At 38.3% G+C, this 15,723-nt stretch overlaps 2 protein-coding genes and 1 long non-coding RNA gene across 14 annotated transcripts in view; 2 read left to right on the top strand and 1 right to left on the bottom strand.

Annotated features, from left to right (window-relative positions):
- Positions 1–10,173, top strand: part of ST13 (ST13 Hsp70 interacting protein) — a 28,452-nt gene extending 18,279 nt beyond the window's left edge. The window contains exons 6-12 of the mRNA XM_008519783.2: positions 694–778; positions 915–1,025; positions 2,738–2,840; positions 4,083–4,199; positions 5,401–5,449; positions 7,482–7,615; positions 8,076–10,173. Of these exons, the coding sequence (XP_008518005.1) occupies positions 694–778; positions 915–1,025; positions 2,738–2,840; positions 4,083–4,199; positions 5,401–5,449; positions 7,482–7,615; positions 8,076–8,204 (728 nt within the window). The 3' untranslated portion in view covers positions 8,205–10,173. The remainder of the gene's footprint in view (positions 1–693; positions 779–914; positions 1,026–2,737; positions 2,841–4,082; positions 4,200–5,400; positions 5,450–7,481; positions 7,616–8,075) is intronic.
- On the bottom strand, positions 7,131–13,774 carry LOC103550734 (uncharacterized). Its single transcript, XR_011534528.1, has 4 exons — positions 13,531–13,774; positions 12,808–12,941; positions 10,550–10,653; positions 7,131–7,673 (listed from the first exon to the last, which is right to left on the bottom strand). It is a non-coding gene; the product is annotated as an uncharacterized lncRNA (long non-coding RNA).
- The window catches only part of SLC25A17 (solute carrier family 25 member 17), a 38,455-nt gene continuing 36,366 nt past the window's right edge, over positions 13,635–15,723 (top strand). For 2 of the 12 annotated variants that reach the window (XM_070599472.1, XM_070599470.1), the window contains exon 1: positions 13,852–14,834. Coding sequence is in view for 1 of the 12 variants with exons in the window: in XM_008519779.2 (XP_008518001.1) it covers positions 13,961–14,014 (54 nt within the window). In the remaining 11 variants the exon portion in view is untranslated. Of the gene's footprint in view, positions 14,835–15,723 lie in introns of all 12 variants that reach the window. The other 10 variants (XM_008519779.2, XM_008519780.2, XM_008519782.2 and 7 more) reach the window with 10 other exon arrangements.

The raw sequence follows: 15,723 nt of genomic DNA, 5'->3' as shown, positions 1-15,723 counted from the left end.
TTAGTCGCTGGGTAAATATATTTTTCAAAGTGAATTGTAGCATTTACTTTAAAATTCTGTGTTTGTCTTGCCTCCCTGTTTCCTGTGTCCAAGAATTAGACTTTGTGCAAAGTGCTGTTCTAATTCTATAGCACGTTTTATCTGTTGAATGACTTCAGTGAAGGGACTCGTAAAGAAGCTATGAGAATAGTATACAATAAATGAATTTAAAATGTGGGTTGTGGTGTTCATGAATTCAAGTTTTCTTGAATTTTTATGCTCTTCCTGTGAATTCAAATAGTAAAATTTTTTTTAATCAGCGCTAAGGATTTAATATGGATACATTTTCCTTCATAAGTTTAATTTTATCCTTTTAACTCAATGGATAAAAGACAGTTTCATTAATAGAATAAAATTGATTTATTTTATCCTTTTATTTTTTCTTAATTAAAAAAATCAATATGAGTCCTACTAAGAATGTTGTATTCTACTGGTTTTTAAGGGGTTGTGTACCAAAAATTGTCTCTGTCTTGAGTGATTTACAGTGTAAGTGTGGCAAAGTTTGCTTTGAAGAGCCAGTTTTGTGTATTTAGAAACTAGTCTTTTTTTCCTGGACTAAATGAAAAATGTGAAAGACTATTTGGATAAAAGAGCAACAGTTTTTATTAATATTTTTTATCCTCCTATTTTTCAATAACTTTTGATTTACTTTAGGTGAACTACAGAAAGCCATTGACTTGTTCACAGATGCCATCAAGCTGAATCCCCGCTTGGCCATTCTGTATGCCAAGAGAGCCAGGTGAGAACTCTAAACAAAAAAGCATCCCCTAGTGAATAATTTCTGCTCATTTATTTAAATAGAATTGCTTCTGTGGCGATTCCGAAGGTGTTATTGTTTGAAATGAATACTTCTTAATATCATACTTATTTTTTAGTGTCTTCGTCAAATTACAGAAGCCAAATGCTGCCATCCGAGACTGTGACAGAGCTATTGAAATAAATCCTGATTCAGCTCAGCCTTACAAATGGCGAGGGAAAGCGCACAGGTAAATAGTGGAGTTTAATTATTTTCAGAACTCTTTAAATTTAAATCTGATGTTTTGTTATGCTTTCTAAAAAATCCCCAAAATTGCCTAAAGATTTAATTTTAAAGTAATACGTGCTCAATATGGAAGAATTCATGGTTCATTTTAGTGGGGATTATATTTATAGAAACTAAAGTTTGGCCAGTAGGTGTGTTCATTTCTTCCTAGATAGCATTACTCTGTTCATTTCAATGACAGAGTTAGAAAAAACATGTTAAAAATAATGGTTTTAAGGAAAAAAGTTACAAAATTTTGAGTTTATACTGATATGTTCCATTAGGATTCAACATTAAGTATTTTTAACCCTATTCTCCTAGACTCAAAATTTTTGTCCCTATTTACTTACTTGCATTATCCTTGCATTCTCCTTCGATACACATAAAATTGTTTTAGAATCATGCCTTAAAAATGATATACCTTCTAAGTAAAGTTTAAAGTTCTTTTTGCAGTTCTTATCCTTAGGATATATTCCATTTAAGATATACAGTCACAATACTGTTTTAAAAGTTACTTGAATTAATTTTTTCTGTATGGTTTATGTTGTCAATGTGAAAAACAATTAGCCTCTTTTTATTTCTTTTTATATTGAGGTTTAGAGTTTGCTTTATTTCCATCCTTTCTGATTTAATTTTCTTCTTTGAGTATGTGAAATGTTTGCAGGTTTAAAGAGCCAAAACCAAGTTAACAAATATACCCAGAGAAGTCTCATTTCCATTGCTATCCCCTCTACTCAATTCTCACCTACCCCGACCAACCTTTAATTTTTAATTTAGCCTTTCTTTCCATTTTCAATAAAATGTGCACACATCTATTGTTTTATCTTCTATCTTATAGAAGGTAGCATGTTAAATATACATTTTTTTTTTCTTTTGGAGGAAGATTAGCCCTGAGCTAACAGCTGCTGCCAATCCTCCTCTTTTTGCTGAGGAAGATTGGCCCTGAGCTAACATCCGTGCCTGTCTTCCTCTACTTTATATGTGGGATGCCTGCCACAGCATGGTTTTCAAAGCGGTGCCATGTCTTCACCTGGGATCCGAACCAGCAAACCCTGGGCCGCAGAAGTGGAACGTGCGCACTTAAACGCTGTGCCACCGGGCCAGCCCCATCATCATGTTAATCCTTTTTTTTAAAGATTTTTTTGGTTCTTTTTCCTTTTTCTCCCCAAAGCCCCCGGTACATAGTTGTACATTCTTCGTTGTGGGTCCCTCCAGTTGTGGCATGTGGGACGCTGCCTCAGCGTGGGTTGATGAGCAGTGCCATGTCTGCGCCCAGGATTCGAACCAACGAAACACTGGGCCGCCTGCAGCGGAGCGCACGAACTTAACCACTCGGCCACGGGGCCAGCCCCATGTTAATCCTATTTTTGATGAGTTGAAAGTTGTGGCTTCACATAGTTTTTTTTTTATTTCATGATATTCTGAGTTAAGAAAGCTACTTTTTTAAAGTTTTTAAACATTTTTTAGTAGAACAGATTTAGAGTTATAAAGGAAATTTAAATTTCTTCAAACTTTTATAGAATATAACATAGAAATTAGTTCCTGAAAATTTATAGTTCAGTATTTAGCTTAAAGCTCTTCTGTAACAATCCTTTTCTATAATAGGGAAGAAAGACACTATGCCACAGAAGTGAATATATATAAAAGGCTCCTAAAATGAATTTAAATCTTTTTTAGACTTCTGGGCCACTGGGAAGAAGCAGCCCATGATCTTGCTCTTGCCTGTAAACTGGATTATGATGAAGATGCTAGCGCAATGCTGAAGGAAGTTCAACCGAGGGTATGTTAAAGTAGAGAAAGGGAAAGTCATTACTGTAATACTCCATGGCTCTAGTCTTAGCCCCAGCAGTGACTTACCTTCAAAACAGATATACAGAAGCAGACATTTGGAAGTTGTAATCTGTAATCCATGAAGTTTGTGCTCAACTCAGGAAATCTTATTAGGTTTTCATGCTTTCATTTCTCATGGTGTAGTATAGCAAGCTCTATTACTTTGTTTGTAAGCTTAGAGTAGAATTATAACCAGAAAGTTAGAAACGGAAAAGGGGGCAGCAAGTTTACAGCAAGGAAAGAAATAGAAAATCTATAAAATGTGACCCAAGATTGAGTCTGGTCTATCCTTATATTTTATAGGTGTATAAAGCCACTGAATAAAGCATGAGGGCTCCGTGGAACTAAAAAGTTTCAACCTTTTTAAAATGTTAATATTGAATCCAAAAGCTGGAATATTCTATTAAGATAATTTCTGTCTAAAATTGTTAGTTAAAATGATTTTCATGCATTTGCATGGTAAATCCCTCAGCTGTGTGGCAAATTATACTACCAGGAATTTATTCTCAAAGATTTTATGATAGCAGAAATTTTATTGAATTTCACTTATCTACCATCAGAGACTATTTGATTTCTTTTTTTTTTTTTTCATAATAGGGCTAACTCAGCAAGGTTATTATGTGAGATATTCTAGAAAAAATTCTAAAAATAATCATAAACAAGCTAAGGTAAAAGTTGAATCTGAGTCTCTGTAGTTTATTCTCTGAATAAATAATAGATTCCAAATATTTGGCACGGACTATGTACCAATACCTGGTACATATACTTTCTTTCTTAATCCTTATAGCAGCTCTGTAAGGCTTACATATTTCTCTTCCCCTCTGCCCTTATTTTACGGTAGACTGTGGCAAATAAGTGATATATGCGTTCCAGATCTCTGCCTTCCCATGGCAGGTATTAGGCAAGAATTGTGATGCAATTTGAAACTTGATTGTCATCCTTGCACTAGTTAATTGTTTGAGATTTATAACACTTCTAACTTCAAATCCCAGCCTCTTTCCTCTGTTTCACAGTGGACTGGTTAAAGCCTGAGTTGTGTCAGGTCCTTTTCTATAAGGTAAATCTAACTGTCATTATTCAGAACTATGTTGAATTGAACACCTCTCCACAAAGAAAAGTAATTCTTTAACAAAGCTGTTGATTTGTGTTCACCTTATTTAGCTTTTATTTTTCTGTGGCTCTTTTTTCCTAGGCTCAGAAAATTGCAGAACATCGGAGAAAGTATGAGCGAAAACGTGAAGAGCGAGAGATCAAAGAAAGAATGGAAAGGGTGAAGAAGGCTCGGGAAGAACATGAGAGAGCCCAGAGGGTAAAGTTTCCGTAGCTAAACCATTAAGGGGGAAAATATAGTAGATTAGAGTTTTTAGGATGTCTTTCTAATTCCTGGCTCTTTCTTAATGCTGGCTGCAGTTCTGTTAGGCTAATGATGCTACTAAAAGGGAGTTTTCTTTCCCTTCATTATCCCGAATTTGTGAGGCTATGTTTAGTCTTTAAATTCTTAAGTGAGCTTCTATTTCACCAATTTATATTCTTATGTCCTTCTAAAATCAGGAATTTTTCCCAGTCAAGTAAGTAAAACTTTGCAGCATTGTTTGTTTTCTTGCGGGTGCTTGCCTTGATTTATTAAGTTTTATGATTCCTGCTGTTCCAGCAGTGCATTCATAGCTATTTAAAATTGACTCTAGCTGTTTTTATTTTTCGTTACAAAGTCATATAAAAATTAGGGTAAAAGTTACCCATAATTCATTCACAGTATTGTTGCTGCTGTTCTTAAGGTTTCTCTTAGTTTTTTTCTGTATTAGCTTTTTGCATTGCTATCAGTTTTCATCTACTTATTTCCAACACTGTTGAATTAAAGGACATACAGTTGTATTATAATTATATAATATTATAGCCTTATTTTTTGTCATTTAATATTTTTAAGCATCATGCTTGATTTTTAGGATTATAGTTTATAATCTTCAAAAGTAATTTTTACATTTATTTATGTCCTTGTTATAACTGGTTATGAGAGAATTTATGTGTATTTTCTTCAATTTTGTCTTTAACAACAAAACAAATCAGTAAATCTCCAGTTGTATTTGTTGTTGAGTCATGTAGGGAGATTATGGAAAAGATGAACCTTGGAAGCAAAAGTCCTGACAGTCTTAGTAATCTAAGCATGTGCTTTCATTAGAGAGTTTTAAAAGCAGTAAGAATTTACAGTTTTTATAAGCATGGACAGACTGTAAATGGCTTTCCAGGTTTTTTTTCCTCCTCAAAGTAGAAATAAAATGGCTCTTGAAACTGTTATCGAAAGTAATGCTCACTGAGAATCCAGTTGGAGATTGTTTGAGGGTGGGGTGGGATGGCCTGTGTCCTTTAGTCCAGTATTGCCATTTGAAACTTGCCATTCTTGTAAGTCCTCTACTAACTTCTTTTGTAATTTTTTCATCATTGTTCATGGGTAGGGGTGGACAGCAGACTGTCCCCGCTCCACTTATGTAATTTATTTCTTTTTTGTATCAAAGGAGGAAGAAGCCAGACGACAATCAGGAGCTCAGTATGGCTCTTTTCAAGGTATTTTTAAAGAAAAATTAAAACTATTAGTATTGTTAATAATTGGAGAATATTCTTATTTGGAGTCTCAGATATGTCTATTATATTTGGCACCATTAGTCCCTAGAACACTGAAGAATCTTAAGAATGTTAGCCTCTAGAAAGTTTCATTCTCATTAAAATTTTTATGTTAGTGGAAATACAGTATATTATTTTCCTCACACTTTGAGCAGTATGCTTTCTCAAATTAGCTGACATTCATTGAGGCCTGAGCATTGTACTTTATTAAAAGACTGTAAGTATTGATTATGATGTATTCTAAGTATTTCTAAATTGCCATAATCATTTTACTCTGTTATAAATTGATATTCATGAGATAGTAGGTAAAAGCACTGTAGGCGGTTATTAAGCACAACAAATGTTTTGAGTCCAGTGTAAAAATAATATACACTCTTCCCTTTTCTTGCAAATGTTAAATGATCAGAAATTATTAGTGAGGCAAAGCCTGGAATGATAGCAGAGGCCTAATACGATACAGGTAGAAGGGCAGTTAGAAAGGCACTCAGACTAATTTTTGAATATTTCCTGAATGAGGCAGTGTGAAATTTATATGAATTTCAGGAGGAGCTTTTTAAAAGTTTGTAATCCCAGTGGGGAATTAGCAGCCTCCAGCTATTTAGTAGTAACCAGCTTTCTCTTAAGGAAGGTTTATAGACACAGGTACACACTGCTTCGCTTATGCCACTGGCTAGAACTTTAGTTCTATGGGCAGTGGCTAGAAAAGGTAAAGGTAGCCTCTTACTCTTCAAGGTCAAGCAAGGGCCAAGCAACTAAAAAGAAAAAATATTGGGGATGACTTGCTGTTTGAAGAAAAAGCAAGAAAATAAATTCTAGTTCATAGCTTACTTCCTGTTTAAAAAATAAATAATCTTATGTCAGGTACCTTTGTTTTAGAAAATGACCACTAATGTGGACTAGAACTAGAGATAATATTTTGTTTTATGGATTTTATTACCTAGATTTGACTGGTTAACTGGTTAACTGTTGTTGCCCTGGGCCAGTAATTTTTTCTTGGGTAGAAACTAGGTTTTCAGAGTCAGTCGGGGCTGCTAGAGAAGCCAGTTGTTTTCAGGCCCCCTTAGATTTCCTTATCTGTGATTGTTAGTTATTTATCAGCATGTTTGAATTGTTGAGCCAGGTGGAAGTGACTGTTATCTGTGGTTCTTTTTTATGAGGGCTGTACTTGTAGAGACTCTTGATCTGGAGAATACAGTAATGTTACCTGTATTTCCCTTTAGGATGTCCCTATATTGGCAAAATTGTGATTTCAGAATATCTCCTATGGACATAAAGGTTTATGGTAGTGGAAAACTGAGTAGAAAATAATTCAGGTTTATAATCCAAAATGATACTGGGAGAATTAAATCCTTTTCGCTCTACAGAGCGTTGTTCTCAATGTAAAGAAGAAACACCAGGGAGTGCTTGTTAAAAATGCAGATTTTCAGTTTCACCCTCAGATATTTTTATTCTCTGTGGGGTGGAGATAAAAATTCACGGCTTTTTATAACAAGCATTTCATAGAGTTCTTGAAGGAATAACTGCACTAGAGGAGTATAGTTAAAAAAAAAAGAAAAACATGAATTAACTTAGTTGAAACAGACAATATTAAAGAATGAGAAGATAAGATATAACATAACCAAGATGATTTGTTAGACTTTTTAATTTTGTAATTCCAAGGGACGGTTAGCTGTCTCTTTGTTTTAAGGTAAGATTAGTTTTCTTTTTTAACAGTTTTATCCGTAGGAAAAAAATGAATCCAGAAAGTAGCAAAGTCTGATTTCTAGCCTTATTTTTTAAGAGAAAATTTGAAGGTAAAAATTGTCTTGTTACATCCAGTTAGAATGGTCAGACTGCTTTGTGTTTAGTAACACCCTTGTTCTTTGTGCATGCTCATGGGAGTGTGTGTTATTTTAATCTGGAAAGAAATAGTACACTATCAGACTACTTGTGAATATGGTTGGTGTCTATACAGTTCTTTCATTTATTCTTGCAGGTGGCTTTCCTGGGGGAATGCCTGGTACTTTTCCTGGAGGAATGCCTGGAATGGGAGGGGGCATGCCTGGAATGGCAGGGATGCCTGGGCTCAATGAAATTCTTAGTGATCCAGAGGTTCTTGCAGCCATGCAGGTAAGACTCAGAAGAACGTAGTTGGACTTCATGTCACTAAGGCATTTCTTTGATAATTCTGTGTGGAAACAAAGGTTACTCTGTTAGCCAGGTGTTACTGATCTAAATTACCAAATAGCTAATTGTGCAGTTGCAATGCTCATTTTCTTAGAGTGAGTAGCTTAAGTTTTTAAAAATTGGTTTATAGGAAATACTGTGTAATAGTTGGTAATTATTGCCATTTGTCCTTTTCTATCAAAATTGTATATTCTTTTTTCATTATCTTGTTAAAGTGATATAATTGAGTTTGACTTTGAAGTACACATTAATAATATTTATACTTCAGGAACTTGTCCAAACCCCTGTTAACTTGGCCATGACAAAATTATAGATCTAAATAGAGATAGGATTTGGGATAATAAACTTGTTGGCCCATAGAACACTTTTTTAAATACTAAAAAAAAATAACTTTCATTTGCAGGATCCAGAAGTTATGGCAGCCTTCCAGGATGTGGCCCAGAACCCAGCAAATATGTCAAAATATCAGAGCAACCCAAAGGTTATGAATCTCATCAGTAAATTATCAGCCAAATTTGGAGGTCAAGCATAATGCCCTTCTGACACATAAAGCCCTTGCTGAAGGAAAAGCAACTTAGATCACCTAATGGATGTCGCAATAATCCAAACCAGTGTACCTCTGACCTTCTCGTGAAGAAAGCTGGGGTGCTTGGAAGATAATCCCTACCCCTCTGCCCCAAATGCAGCTGAAAGATTTTACAGTGGTTTGCCATTAGGGTATTCATTCAGATAATGTTTTCCTACTAGGAATGACAAACTTTAAACACTTTTTAAACCTTAAAAATATTTAAAAACAAATTAAAAGGGTATGTTAAATCCCTCCATTTTTCTTTATTAATCATTTCAGTTTTTTCCTTTGAATTAATTGGGCGAGAAAGATACTTCGGTATGGAAGAGTTATTACTCAGTTTGAATGAAATAAAGGTTTATTAGCAGGAGGCAAATACAACATTTGAGTAGATAAAGTCTGAGTTGGGTATATACGGTTGCTGAGGCATTTTGATTTGTCCTTTTAAATGCTTTATTTTTTCAAAAATGATTTATTTCAATAAAACTATTGGGACCACCAGTATTGCAGTAGAACCTGGGTAGGGACTGGAAGTACTTGGCAGGGCATCCACAGTCTTACTACATTTTATGTAGCATGTACCCTTGTGTCAATGTGTTTAGATCTCACACTGTGGTGAAGGGATGATTTTATAATGCTGCAGTAGAGTTGGGTTTCTTAGTTCTGTTCTTGTCTGATATATAAAATAAATGTTTCATATTATTTCCACATAGGGGAAATAAGGGGAGACTTTTCTTTTTATATTTCTAGGTTTAAAATGACTTTTCCTTATCAGAAAATGCCCAACTCTTTGTCTGCTTTCTACTTGTTTTCACATTTTTTTCTCCTTACTCTTCTTGGGCTAAAGATCGTCCTTTTTCACTAGCATCATTACTGCTATCATTCACAGCATAATTGTGCAAGCATATTTAATGCTGGGTTTAATTTAATATGTAATACATAGAGTGACTATGTAGCATAATATCCGTAACAGCTGTAGTTTCTTACTTGGCCAAGAGATTTCACATTGGAGTGTTAGATTTCCACTTCAGTGAAATCTTACCATATCAAAGATGTTGGAAGGAGGGATTCCCTTGGGTGTTTGGTCTTCTACTTAGGAAATACTATTGCAGTTAGAGTTTATCTTCTAGTATGCATCTTTCTATTTTGGAGAGTATGAGGTTCGAATTAATTGATATACATAGAGGGGAACCTAACTTCTTGATCCACCATGAATTATAAAATTGATGAGATCCATGGTGGTTGTTCATTGTGGAGTTGTTGGCATTATGAAAGATTCACTGTTCTCCAGTTCAGCTCTTAAATACTGCAACCATAGCCTCACCTTTACTTTCTCTCTTTCCCTCTCCTCCAAGGATAAAGAAAATGATACATTTTCTGTTGTACATTCAATTCATATGTTAAATAAGACGGTCCAGGCACTCTACCAGGAATTGCTAGGTTTCTACCTATCTTTGAATTTAAAGTGCTAGTGTTTAAAAGCAACTGCAAGGGATGAGACGCTCTCTACTTTGCTTATTTCAAGAATCAGTGGTAGGAGCAGTGAAATAAATTCCATGGAATACACATTTCTGAAATAGCACATTTCTGAAATCATAAGTAAGTTGATTCAGGTTCTGACCCTTTGCTGTACCACAAGCAGATAGAAATGCATCTGTTATATAAGTGAGAAAAAGCTGTATGCTAATTGAGCATGCTTTTTAAACCCTTTAAAAATACTCAGCATATAAACTTGCGTTTGAGCTTGCCAGTGTTCTTTTTGTTAATGTGTGTTCTCCTTTCTCAAAATTTCTAATGTGTGCTGTGAATAACTCAAGAAGACCAGTTGCTTCTGGATTCATTTGATTTACTGAACTATACGTTACCTAAGTACATTCTGACATCGCAAATATTACTGGAAGTGGGTAAAAGTAAAATTGGTCTTTGGAAAATGTGTCCTGTGCTTTTAGACTTTTTAAGTTCCACAAATACAAAATACATTCTTCATTTTCATAGAAACTCAATATCATTTCTAAACCAGAAATGTTCTTTTCTTGTGCTAATAATGCTATAAGAAGGGAAAGTAAAGGAGGCTTTCCCCCCTGCTCAAAAATATATAGTTATTGGATATTTCTAGCCATGTTAAAAATATACTTACGGTCAAACTGGATATTTCCTCTTCCCATTTTCTGCCCCCTTTTTTTTCAGCACATGTTCTATTTTATGTCTCTAGCATTCATGTTATTTACTGAGCATAGTATGCTTAAGATTATAAAGTGCTATTAACAAGCACCCCTAAAAATACATTAGCTTATGTAAAACAGCTTTACTTTTCTTTCAGATAGCAGTCCAGAAGTAAGCAGTTCTGCCATACTCAAAAGGTAGCTTCCGTTTCTGGGTCCAAAGGTGCTTGCTGTGGTGCTCATCATCTAGCCTGAGGAAACAGGAGAGGGCGCCAGGGAAGCATATGCTGAGATCCTGAGGCTAATACATGGATTTAATGTTTTATTACTTCTGTTCATATCCCATTAGTCAGCTTTTTTTTGTCTTGACCATATTTAGCTGGAAGAAAAGCTAGAAAATAATAGCCCATAGCTGTGTGGTCACGTGCCCAACAAAAAAATTACTACTATGAAAGAAATGGGAACATGACCTGAGGTAACAACTAGCCGTCTGTCACAATAGGAAATACTGGCCTAAGGGGATAAGGGAGAAACACTTAAATTTTTTAAAGATTTGCTAATCTCTAAAATTAATGCACACAAGTAGGCACATAAATCAGGTAAGGAGTACTCAGTCTGTGTCAAGCACTTTAATCAGTTTGCAAGTATTGACTGATGATTCTGATAATGACCATAATGGTAAGTACTCTTATCCCCATTTTATATAGATGAGGAAACTGAAGCACTGTAAGTAAATTGCCCAGGATAACACCCCTGATTATATCTGGAGCTGGGATTGTCACCAGGCTTGGGGCTTCAAAAGTCTTCCTCCTAAATTCTATGCCCTGCTCCCCCTCTCTGTGTACAAGGTTGCCTCTTGCAGAATTGTTAGTTAATTTAAGAAATTGAAAACAACTAAAATGTATACTTGAGGGGAATTGGTTAAATAAGGACTATCACACACCACTTGGTGTGTTGATGTGCGCCTCCAATGGGTTTCTCCTGATAATGGGACCTAGCATAATGGAAGTGCTTGGTCCACTTGTGACAGGGATGAGAAAAAACTAGTTTTAAAAAATATGGTGCGGTAATTTTAAAAGTTCAATATGTACCAATATTTACAACCAATATAGTATACTTTAAATAGAGTTCATATAGTTTGGGGAGGAAAATACCCTAAATAGGCAACAAATACAGATAATTAACAATAGCTGTTAAACTTTAAAGAGGGCAAACTTAAACAGTATGCCATGTCAAGTTGGCACAAATTTTAAATATCTTGGCAATTATTCAGGAAGATCTTGTGTGTAGTGCTGGAGGGAGTGTAAATTCACAATTTTCTATAAAGTTGTCTAACAAACTAAAAATTCTGACATTCTCTTTAGGTGAAATACTGATTTTAAAATTGTGGATTCTAAGTATTAGGTGGAGCCAGAATAGCAAGGAGGTAAATAGGAGTGGTACAAACACATGTATGGTGCTCTGGAAATCTAGGTATCTGGTATGCAATCAAGATGTCCTTTAGTTCACTCACCCGGGTCACTGGGACATTTTCAGGTGGCAGTTTAAGTAAGCTGACCGTAAATATGCCAGTGTAGAAGCAACATACATGAAATGATTAGTTCTGGCTAGGTTCCTTTAACTCTTATTAAAATGACTTGGGGTAAACAGAATCATGCTAAATCTTTTATATTCTGTTTAGACTGTGTGGGACTTGGTGCTTTTATATAAGTGAGGGAGCCCTCTTTTAGGAAAGTAATACATAATTATGAATCCTAAGCTGTAAAAGTGAATGTTTAGAACATGCAAAGTTAGAATTTTTAAAAATTGGAAATAAGCATTACAAATAAAATTATTTTTAAAAATTGGAAATAAACAACTACACAAATCGTTCCATTTAATAAGTGCTATACCTGTGTAATTGCTACATTTTTCGCTGCAAATTCATTATATGATAACTCTTCAGTTGAATGAAATACCATCTTGATCAAAATATTTTTTGATAGCTGGGATGCAAAAGAATTCACACAAATGGACATGCTCTCTGCTATGCGTTTGTGCCCTACCAATGGGAATTCTGATAAATTCTATTGTGTTCTATTACCATCATAAAGGGAAGATATTCAAAAAGTGTTCATAAATCTGTATGCTACATAATCCAGTATGTTCTTGACAGGAAAGAGCTTCCAGTGTGATTAAGGGTCAATGAAAACTTCTAGTCCTCTGCTTAAATTTTACAATGGACCAGCTCTGTCTGTCCAGTGCCAGAATCCTGTCTTTGACTCTTGGACCTCTGCACCTTCATGTCATGACCCTAGGGAATGGTGGGAGTATCCTGGAAGCCATTCTTACATCAGGATGTCTAGCAGTAACTTAACCATATGTATAAATAGATAGCACTAAATCCAACTGTCCCCCCAACTCACCTTTCAGTTAGCTTGCAGTCGCTAGCATCACCTTACATGAAGAGTTCATGTGGAAAGAGATCTTAATGGCGCTTAAAATTTTTTCTGCAAATTTTGTGAAAACACGACCAAGTAAACATTGTTCGGGCCCTCTCCTGGGGAGTAAATTTCATAATGGGCATATAGCACTGATCCAGGCATATAGTAAGCACTCAAGAATTATCAGCGAGGATATTATAAAAGTAAATTTGCTGGTACTTGCTGGCAGAGACACATGATCATGGTGCCCCAATAAAGAAGTGGAGTCCTGACACACGCCTCACAATATGACCTAGGTTAGAGGTGAATGTGCTTTTCCTAGTTCTGTGTAGTTTGGTTCTTCACTTTACAACATGGAAAAACCTTTTCTTCAGTGTTTATAAGTGAGTCTACATAAATTAGCTTTTGTAATCCTTAAAGTAGCAAGTGGAGTTGTTAATATTAACACTGTCATTTTTCAAAGGAAACCAAAAAGGGTTAAACGATTTTCCCAGTTGCCTAGTGTGTTCCCACCTACATCTGATCATTTTAATCTCCTGAAGTTCAAGTTCTCTCCCTATCACACCCCACGATTTTTCAGAGGGGAGAACCCTGTCCAATCAACGTTTATTTCCTCTTGACCAAAATGTGACTTTCAAAATACTAGTGAAGGAAAATACGAGATAAGTCGCAGAGAAACAGGAAAACCTGAGTCCCGCATCTTGCCTGTCGTCAGCTTGTCAGGTGAAGGAGGGAAGTGGAGAAAGGAGACCACGTAGACTTTCTGCCGTCCCAGTGGTATGGGTTAGTTGTGAACCACGACTGGCTGGGTCCCGGAGTGCAAGGAAGTCCCGCGAGACTCAGGAGGCGACCGCGGGATTTCAGGCTGTGCGACCGCTCCACGTGGCGGAGCCGGCGCCGCACGGCCCCGCCCCGCGCACGCCCCCGGGGCCAACCAGAGCCAAGGGGCGTTCCCTGGCCCGGTTTCCCGTCTTCCCGTCCCAGCTGCCTTGGGCCCGCAGACCCGGCGACCTGCGACCCGGAAGCGGTTGCTCTGGTGGAGGCGGGCCTCAGAGGGTGGAGAGCTTTTTTCCTCACTGGGCTGGCTGTGGCTCCTGCGGGAAAACTGTGGCTAGGTCTGCGGGGCGCCGCACTCATGGCTTCCGTGCTGTCCTACGAAAGCCTCGTCCACGCCGTGGCCGGAGCCGTGGTGAGGCGGGCTCTTCACGCCCTGGCCACTGCGGGGGGTGGGGCTTCTCTGGGGCCGGTCCCGGGTATGGCTGGGGGTGGGGGATAAGAGAGAGATCTTGTGGGCTGGGGTCTCCTGTCGTGACGATGGCACTGAGAGGAACGGGGCGTAGGCGAGAAGTTGCCAGAAGAATCTGTGGTGAGGGCCGGCACTCACCCTCCGCCCCTGGCTGCCGCTCTGGCCTCTTCGAGAACCTCCGGGATAGAGTGCGGTGGCCCCACACACCCCACAGGGAGGCGGGAAGAAGCTGGTTACTGTTTTCTTTGCCTCCGGAAGTTTAATACCCCGCCTCCGGGGTCATACCCCGCCCCCGCCCTCACAGACTTGGCCTCGGTGGGGCCTGACGAAAACCTGGGTTGACGCTGTTTGGCTTCGTCACGTGCTCACTGCAGCCTGTTTCGCACACCTGCTGCCGGTGAGCGGCAGGACCTGCTAGGTCTCGGGCCGGTGTTACTTTTTAATCGAAATCAGAGCTGCTGTCTCCCCTAGGGGTGGCGTGCTGTGCGGTGTGTGCGTGCTTCTTGGGCTTCTGGGTCTCGGTCCCATTCGACCCCGCTCGCGTGGGTCTCTCCGTTTCTGCTTCTCCTCTTCTCTCACGGCCCTTTGTTCGTATCCTGCTCTGACTGTCAACGGGCGCCTTCAGAGGAATATCGCTGAGTCCTGCTGCTAACCCCCAAAACTTCACCGGGAGCTCGTGTGCTGTGCAGACTCACCGGGCCTGAACCCCAACTGCATCATTTGTTGGATAGGTGGCCTGGAAACCTCACTCTCCTAGTCTAAGGTGGCGCTGCCCGTACCTACCTCGCAGGGTTGTTATGAGAATTAGGTGTCACAATAGTTCGTGGAAGTGCCTGATTCAGGATTCTTGGTTCATTCAGTTAAACGGAAGAGCCTTTCAGCCAGTGTAAAGGTGCTGAGATGGAATCTTGCTTGACAGGCTCTAGGATGGGCGTGGAGGCCTGTGTATCTGGAGTGGAGGGAACAAAGAGGCAGATAGCTTTCAGGGGAACAGATTGTGTGAGGCTTGAGCTGTGAGTGGGAAGGAGAGCTAGCTGGCTATTGGGGTTTTTGACCATGCAGCAACTTGCTCGTTGACATTTTAAACACGATCACCCTGGCTGCTCTGTTGAGAGCAGACTATAAGGGATCAAGGGTGGAAGCAGAGGAACTGTCAGGGGGCTATTACATCGTCTCAGGCAAGAGATGAGGTGGCCTGGCCCAGGACGGTAGCGGTGGAGGTGGTGAGAAGGGATCATTAACCTGGTATATTTTTGTAAGCTAGAGCCAGCAGGGTTTGATGGTGGATTGGATATGGAGTGTAACAGAATGAGGGTTGGTTGACTCCCAAGAGTTTTTGGCTTGAGCATCTAGAAGGATGATGTTCTCATTTACTGAGACGGTGAAGACTGTAAAGGAGCAAGTTTAGGGGGAGAGATTAGGAGTTTGGTTTTGGTTTTGAACTAGTTAAATTTGAAATGCCCAGAGTAGTCATGAGACCAGATGAGCTCACCAAGGAAATAAGTGTAGACTGAGAGAAGAGTCTCGAAGACTGAGCCTTGGAGCACACCAACATTAAGAGGTTGAGGAAATGAGATAGCACCAGCAAAGGAGACTAAGGAAGGGGCAGTAGAGTAGGAGAAAACTAAGAGAATGTGGTGTTCTGAAAGTCA

Source organism: Equus przewalskii, chromosome 29, assembly GCF_037783145.1.
Source record: "Equus przewalskii isolate Varuska chromosome 29, EquPr2, whole genome shotgun sequence".
NCBI classification, from domain to species: domain Eukaryota; kingdom Metazoa; phylum Chordata; class Mammalia; order Perissodactyla; family Equidae; genus Equus; species Equus przewalskii.
This window is presented reverse-complemented; position numbering and strand designations above follow the sequence as displayed.